General features: G+C 36.0%; 1 protein-coding gene across 1 annotated transcript in view; it reads right to left on the bottom strand.

Moving 5' to 3' along the window:
- Positions 1-6,886: 6,886 nt before the first annotated feature.
- Positions 6,887-8,726, bottom strand: part of LOC306858165 (uncharacterized protein) — a 3,176-nt gene continuing 1,336 nt past the window's right edge. The window contains exons 4-5 of the mRNA XM_079398562.1: positions 8,631-8,726; positions 6,887-8,180 (exon numbers count right to left, since the gene is read on the bottom strand). The exon at positions 8,631-8,726 is cut by the window's right edge and continues 51 nt beyond it. Coding sequence (XP_079254688.1) covers positions 7,929-8,180; positions 8,631-8,726 — 348 coding nt within the window. The 3' untranslated portion in view covers positions 6,887-7,928. The remainder of the gene's footprint in view (positions 8,181-8,630) is intronic.

Raw genomic sequence — 8,726 nt, 5'->3', positions numbered from 1 at the left:
ACCACATTGCTAAAACTGCCCGGCCCGGCTTCACAACTCCTCGTTCAAGCTCTTGTTTTGTCGAAGCTGGATTATTTCAATGCTCTCTTGGCAATTAGGAAGGAGATGAGAGACGCTGGCATTCAGAATTTTCTCCTTTATCCTGCAACGCTGAAGGTCATTCTCAACAAAGGTGAACCTAAAATGCTACACTCCCCAGAAGAAGCAAGAGTTTTTCTCAGATCCCTTTCATCCACCAACTCTGTGAACTCCAGCTGGACATTTGCGGTCTAATCGGAGAAGAGATGCTCTAAATGGTTAGGTGACTGTGTCTTTCACTGTTCAATTTAATGTTCACTTCTTAATTCATAGTTCATTGTGCATACAGTATCGCTTACTGATTATGATATGTTAATTGTTTTAGCTGTATTTATCTCTCTTCTCTTTTTCTTTTTTTAAAAAATAGAAATACTACCTTGTCAATATGTGACTATGGGGCCAAATGTTGGTGCTACAGTAATGTGCAGGTTTTTGTTGACGCCACGGACCATATTAAGGGGTGCTGGCAGATCAAGGTTTGTTCTTGGTTTGATCTGCCATAGTTCATGGGAATGTGTTTGTTTTTTTGAATGGTATCTGGGAGGGTGGGGGGTGGTTTAATGGTAGACCCAACTGGTTTTATTTTCAAACTTGTATTTTGTCTGATTATGCAGTAATTCTGTTTGATACCTATGACTGACCTTCATATTCTGAGTTGTAATATTAATGGGCTAAATGGCCCTCACAAACGTACAGGTTTTCTGGAATTTTTGCGAAGAAGAAAGATTGATATAGAGTTAGTTCAAGAATCCCATTTGAAAGAGGAGGATATACGCAGGTGTAATAATAAGTTTTATGAAGTGGTATCTCACTCATCTTCGGATACTAAAACCAAGGGTGTCCTAATATTGGTGCGGAGGACTTTAAATATTTCTATTTTAGAGAAAGGTTGTGATACAGCTGGAAGAATTACACACATAAAATCAATAGTGGAGAATAGGAATATTGTATTTATCTCAGTTTATGCCCCTTGTACTCCTGACCCTACTTTTTTCTCTGTTTTGTCAACCTATCTCTTGAAGTTTTCAGATTTTGAAATTGTATTGGGTGCAGATATGAATTCTGTAATGTCGCATATCTTAGATAGATCTGGACCAAAGGAATCACACTCTCAAGCTTTGTGTTCTGACAAACTTCAGCAATGTGTAACCTCATCCTCGTTGGTGGATAGTTGGCGTTTATTAAACCCTTCTGCTAAGTCTTTCACTTTCTTTTCTGCTACTCATAAATCCTATTCGCGAATTGACTATATTTTAATTTCTACTACTTCATCTTCACCTGTTCGTGATGCCGATATCTGTTCCTTATCTTTGTCGGATCATGATGGAAGTTTGTGCAGATTATCTTTGGTCCCTCGGCCATCTCGTGCCACTAGATGGCGATTTAACCCTAAATCCTCGAGCACTTTGGAATGCAGTTAAAGGGTTTATAAGGAATAACTCAATTTCATATGCCTCTTTCCTTCAGAAAAACCGCCACAAAAAGATAGTTGAACTGGAATCACAGCTCCAGAATCTGACTAGAGATAATCAGCGTTGTTTCTCAGACAATACACTCAGTACAATCATGGCGGTTAGGTCTGAACTCAATTCATTACTGAGATGCAGGGCAGGATTCCTGATTCAAAGATTCAAAGAATTATTATTTTCAAGGGAGAAGACCAAGCCACCTTTTAGCCCTAAGATTATGCAACAGTGAAAAGTTTGCTAATATTTTAGCTGTGAAATCCCAATCTGGGCTCATTATGACAACCAAAAGATATTAATATCGCTTTTCACTCTTTTTACTCTAACCTTTATACTTCTTCCGCTGATGGTGACCCTGACTCTTTTGCATCTTTTCTGTCCAACTTTGATTTACCTAGGCTGTCAGATTCAGATTTGGAATACCTGGCTGAACCGATCACAGCAATTCGATCTATGAACAAGGGGAAATCCCCATCCATTTCACCCATCCATTAATATAGCTGTTATTTGTCTCTTGTTAAAAAAAGATAAAGATCTGACTTCCTGTTCTAGTTACCGGCCACTTTCTTTGGTATTGATTGATGTTAAATTATATGCTAAAGTACGATCTCGTAGTCTAGACAAATTTATGAACAGGCTAGTTCATCATGACTAAACAGGATTCATTAAATCTCGCTCAGCTTCGGATAACTTACGCAGGATATATCATATTATTAATTCAAAGAATAGTTTGTCCTCTCCTTGCGTAGTATTATCTCGAGATGCGATGAAAGCTTTCGATCAGCTACAATGGAACTATTTATGGGTGGTTCTACAACATCTGGGTCTAGGATCGAGTTTCATAAATATGATAAAAGTTCTGTATGCCAATCCAGCAGCCACTGTTCTCACAGGTGCTGTTCGCTCTGACCCATTCTTTATACATCGAGGTACTCATCAGGGTTACCCGCTGTCTCCTCTGTTATTTGCCCTATCCTTGGAACCCTTAGCTCAAGCGGTTCGACAATCTGAAATGATTTCTCCCATAAATATACGGAATACTCATTATCATTTCTTTATTTGCTGATGATATCTTACTGTTTTTAGAGAGGCCGTCACATTCTATTCCTCATGTGCTGAATTTATTTGACCATTTTGGATCTCTCTCAGGGTTTAAAATTAATTGGAGTAAGTCATGTTTACTTCCCCTCAATTCTAAAATTGATTCCATGTCCCTTTCTATATCTATTCCATTGGTTGAAAACTTTAAGTACTTGGGAGAGATGTTTTTCCTTCCCTGCAGGAAATCGTCTCAAAAAAACTATAATGGTATTCTAGCCAAAGTATCCTCAGATTTGGAAAATTGGTCTCGTCTTCTTACTTCTTTTCAGGCGTTTATCAGTGATTAAAATGAATGTTCTCACACGTATTATTTTCTTTTCTTCCTTGATTCCTTTCGCTCCACTGGTTGGCTACTGGAACAAACTAGATGCATGTGTTTCACGGTATATATGGGATGGGAAACGTCCTCTTATTAAACTGACTACCTTACAACGATGTAGATTACATGGAGGTCTTTCTTTCCCTAATTTTAGACTGTATGCTCAAGCCTTTTCCCTCTGCCCTTTATAAGTTTGGTTCGATCCTGACGCTTCTGTGTCTTGGAGAGCAATTGAGGAATCTATTGTTTATCTGTATAAATTGAAGCATCTTGTTTTTTCGGGAGTTCCGCTTAGGCAGTGTAAATCTCAGTTTGGTCCCATTGTAACCCATCTCCTCTCCACATGGAGGGATGTTGAAAGACGTTCACAACTAGTTACAAAATGGCATAGGCATTCGCCTATTTTCCACAATAATAATCTTTTGTCAGCCAGTACTCCATTTCATTGTCCGCAATGGCCTCATAGTAAAGTAAACACTCTGGGAGATATCTATGATGATAGTGGTTAAAAATCCTTCCAGAATCTTACAACTCAATATAATCTGCCAGGCACCTCCTTTTTATGTATTTGCGCATTAGATCGGCCCTACGGGCTTATGGGGTGTTCACCCTTTGCGCAAACTAATCCTTCCTTCTGAGGAATCTCCCTCCTCTGCTTCAGTCATCTATCTCTTTCTTCTTGAGCATTCATACAAACCTTTATCTATTACAACTGTTTAGGCTAAGGATCTTAATGAGGATGTGCATGTTTTATTTTCTGATCAGGTATGGGGTATGTTTAAATTGTCTTCTAAAAACCCTAATCACCAAATGATTCATTGGAAATTGCTGCATAGAGTTTACTTGACTCCAATGAAACGTTTTTATATGAATCTGTCGTCTTCTCCTAAGTTTAATCTCTGTTCCCAAGGAGTTTTAGGCACGTTTTTGCATTTTTTTCTCTCTCTCACCTTTTTGGACTCAGCTCTCTCTGGACCTACCATATTTGTTGGGTACTGAGATATGAGATATTGACTCTGTGCCATTTTTTTAATGAATGACTTTTGGGACTTCACCTTGTCCGTCCAGCAAAGATCTTTACTGTTAGCTGCTCTCACAGCAGCAAAATAATTGCTGGTCAACTGTTGGAATCCTCCTCAAACAATGGACAGATGAACCTGGACTGTGTATTTGTTGGACATTATCTCAGTGGAACTCTATACTTCTCGTATACATGGATCTAACGTGAAAATGTTAATTCATGGCATTCAGCTTTTAATGTTGTCGTCTTTTCTAAAATCTTTGTAAAAAATGATTTTATTGTTATTTGTTTATCTATTAATATTAATTAATGTATTTTTATTATTATTATTTTTTTAAGTCTACCAGGGGGTGAGATGGGTTGGGGTGGGTTCTAAATTTGTACAGGTGATTTTTGTTTTGTACTACTGTTCCACAGAATAAAATTCAATAAACAGTTGTTTACAAAAAAAATAATAATAATAAATGCATGTTAAACTACATATAATCATGGAAAATTATGCAAATGTGTCTTGCTTACCACTAATGACAGGTTAGCTTGGAATAGCAAGGTCTTTAATTGACAGAAAAAGGCTGAAACGTCCTATGGTGTACTGTCACACCACAGGACAAAGATGTCACAACTCTGAGGACAAGGTCTCTTTAAAAAGCATTTTAAATAATTATTTTTTTGTTTTCTTAATTTTTGCTATGTCACACCTAAGGACAAATTTATGGTACAGGTTCAGTAAAAATGTTACAAAAAGAAGTGAAAGAATTGACGAAATTAGTGACCCTTTATATTTTCTCAAAGATCAGACTTCGCACTACATAAATATCTGTCAACTACTCTATATATATATATATATATATATATATATATATATATATATATATATATATACACACACACACCCCCCCCCCACAGGGTGCGATTTGTAGGGGGGGATGGGGGGAGTTTCCCCCCTCTGATCTATGCATCCCTGCCTCTGCTGAATTATTTTTATCCCTGGTGGGGATGAAATGATTCGTGAAGCGCACTATGAAGTCCCGATCTGAATCAAATGATTCGTGAAACGCGATACACACACACACACACACACACACACACACACACACAGAAAGGCAAGACACATCACAATGACCAACAAAAAAATAAATAAATCCATGTCAAGTATGGGAATGTCAGGACCCAAATCCATTTGACACCAACTGACGCAGGCAGTTCAAGCCAGGCACACCAAAAAAAGTCCCTTAAAATAAAGAAAGATTAATGGATTTGAGACACTCATCCAGTTTTAAAGAGTTATTTGAAGTTTGTAAAATAATTATGGCCAATGAATATAATGGGGTGGATATAGCTTTATTATATATTTAAGATGTGTGATGTGAATAAACATCCTAAATAATCCAATAATTAAATTAAATGATTGTAGAACTGCTGTAGGCATGGTCGGATAATTGAGCAAGTGAGTCAACTCGATTTGATGTGAGTCAGCAAATACTTTAACTTGTTAGAAACCAAATAGAGAGAACTCACAATGTATGATCAAGTGGAAAAGAACACCACACAAAAAATCAAAGAACTGGATAAAAATAGGACTTGTTACGTCATATCCTGTACGTCAAGGAATGCCCATAACGTCAGCACAGTGTCTGTCAGGGTATCCTATTTTTCTCTTTCTGAGAATTCTAAAATGCTTTGTCATTCTATTAACTGGACAGAATTCTACAAGTAAACTCGTTTTAGATTTGTAAAATAACTGGGTAGTTTATATACTAATATTTTTTAATTATTTAGATATATTATTATTATTATATGCCAGTTATTTAATTCATGTACAATTTACTTACGTACAATTTAAACTGATTGCTTGTCCTTTTATTTGATTATATTTTTGAAGAAAAGCTACTTTTTACTCCTTAAATTTGAAAAGTATTTGTTACATTTAAAAAAAAAAAAAAAAATTATTCCATAATGTTAATTAAATATGGTAAACAGAAGCTCAACGTTGTTCAAAATTGTGTTTTCTCTCTTCAGCCAAACTTTTGTATGTCAGTCTGATAATATTTTCTGCTATTTATTTTTATGCAGTTTCACTTTGTGCAATTCCATATTATATATTTATGTGAAATTGTGGCTTGTGAGCAAAGAAAATCATGTGTTTTAGCATTCTTCTGGTGAGTGGATTTGTAAGTAGATTTGTTGCGTGCGTTTGTGGATTGATGTGTGCATGTGTGGAAAATTGGATCATTTTATGTAGCCTGTGTATATCCAACTTTGTTCAGATTATTGTATAATCCATTCTAGAATCTTTACCTTACTATTTTGTGTAAAGTAAATCCGAGTGAAATCCCTGAAAATGGTCAAAATTATTAGACAGCAAATGTACTGTGAAAGTGAATAAAAAATATATAATAATTTTTTTTTACTATTTAGTAGTCACTGAAAAAAGTCATTATTATTATTATTATTATTAACCCAAACTAAAACAATATTTTTACCATAATAATAGTTAACTTTTTTAACAGACTATGTTGTTTATTATTGTTTTGAGTAAAGATTATGAGGGTTCTGTTTCGGTTAATTATGATCATCTGTTTTAGTCACTTCCCTGTCGGGTATTGTCTGTTTGTGGTTTATGGTGTGTTGCTTTCGCTGCTTTGATCTCCTGTGTTTTCTTTGGATTTTTTATTAAAAACTGTGCATTGGAATTCTACTGCACTGTGCGCTTGATAAGCAGCAACATGTAACTAATTGAATCTGGACCGCCAAATAATGCATACCCAACACGTCGCAAGCTGTGCATTATTGTTCATTGGGCCTTTGTCTGTTTCCTAATTAATTGTCAACTGGCTAAAGATGACCCAATTAAATCTCAAATACAGAAAGTAATACAGAGGGAAAATATGAGCAACAATGGATATTCAACACATTAGCTTCAATTTGTTTTATTTTGATCAAATGTAAGGCACATCTTCAAATATCCCAAAAATATCATGACAAATAATGGCAAAAATAAATACATGTATTTTTAGTTAAATAAATAAATACATAAATAATAGTGAATCATAAACTAGTCTGAAATCTCATTTACTTTTTATGGATAAAAACAAGAACATAATATCACATGAAATGACTAATAAAAACAGTGTTTAGTTCTCACAGAGATCAGGAGATCAATCCAATGACCATGTTCTCATTTAGCAATTTATGAGACATGGTCATCTGTTCAGATTGTATGACACAGTAAAGTATTTCACAGTGAATGAAATAATACATTGCTTTCTGAGACTGTAAAGAATACAGTCATTTAAGGGAGTTCCTAAGTGGCTAAATTAATAAATTAATAAAATGACAAGTGAAATGTAAAATCAATAACCTAATTAATAAATAAATAAAAATACAAAATCTGAAGAAAACAAATACCAGTGCCTCCATGTCCTGACTGATGGTGCAATATGAAACACATATCAACTGTAAATTAGTTGTTTGCTTGTCGCTGTATCATGTTGCATCTGTTTTTATGTAAGGTCCAAAGTATACTTTGATTTTAACATGTATGCTAGGGTACAATGATGTATATGCATAGCCCATTGTTTTAATCTATGCATTCTCTATAAGCAGGCTTTCTCAACCCTGGTCCTCGAGGGCCACTGTCCTGCAAATTTTAGCTCCAGCCCTAATCAAACACACCTGAACCAGCTAATTAAGCTGTTCAGGATTGGTAAGATACAGGCAGGTGTGGAGCAAAACTCTGCAGGACAGTGGCCCCTGAGAACCCCTTCTCTACAGGCCATAGGGAAGTCGATTTTTCATAATATCTGTAGAAGAATAGCACAGAAACTGGACAAAGATGGAACAATTTCGCTCTTGTCAACCTGCATGTGTTTCAGTATATTTTGAAAAGCTATGCGTTTTTGTCAAAACTCAGGTATACTTTGGGCTTTACGGTCTAGGCTGCTCATAGACCTGCTGCATTTACGCAAAGATGCATAGTGTAAGGGTTCTCTGCCATGCTGGAGGTCATACTGCGAATACTGAGGATACTGCGGAGGATGTCACAGCTGAAGTCCTGAAGCTGTTGCAGGGTGAGGTGGGCTGCCACCTGGGTCTTGTATTCATTTGTCAGATGCTTGGCCAGATCATACTCAAGGGTCTGCGACTGCTCATCTGATGCCTGCTTTGATTGGTCAAATCCTGCCTGGTTCTGCAACTGTGAAAATACATGAATACATAAATACATGAATATTGTTCAAACATGCAAAAAAAAAACAACACAGTTCAGTCAAAAAAGTTACACCTTCCCAGCACACTCTTATCGTAAGACGTTATAGGTTTTTTTTTCCATCACCGTGACGTGATTTTTGCCATTTTGTATCAATTATTACAACTTCTCATGCGATAAGGTTGACCTTCTCTATTTATATTACTATGGTTTAAACACATTACTTGACTGCTATCCAAATGCAGGCACTGTAATATGATGCCAGACATCATTTAAATTTAGCAGTACATGAAAGTGAGTTTCTAAATCAAGGCATGACTAAACAAGCTAACATTCATGGAATTCAGGAAATGACACTACAAAACCATCATTCAAAACTATTAAATAAATGCAATCTACCCGTTAACGAAAGAGCAGTCCCCAAGTCAAATGTCATACCTCTTCGATTAGTTGCAGAAGTTCTTCAATTTCAGCTTGAAGGTCATCGACTTGGTCTGTCTGAGCCAGTTTGGTTGCTTTTCTGATCACTTTCAA

The sequence above is a fragment of the Barbus barbus genome (genome assembly GCF_936440315.1).
Source record: "Barbus barbus genome assembly, chromosome: 38".
NCBI lineage: Eukaryota > Metazoa > Chordata > Actinopteri > Cypriniformes > Cyprinidae > Barbus > Barbus barbus.
The sequence above is the reverse complement of the archived record's forward strand: the minus strand, read 5'-3'. Positions and strand labels throughout refer to the sequence as shown.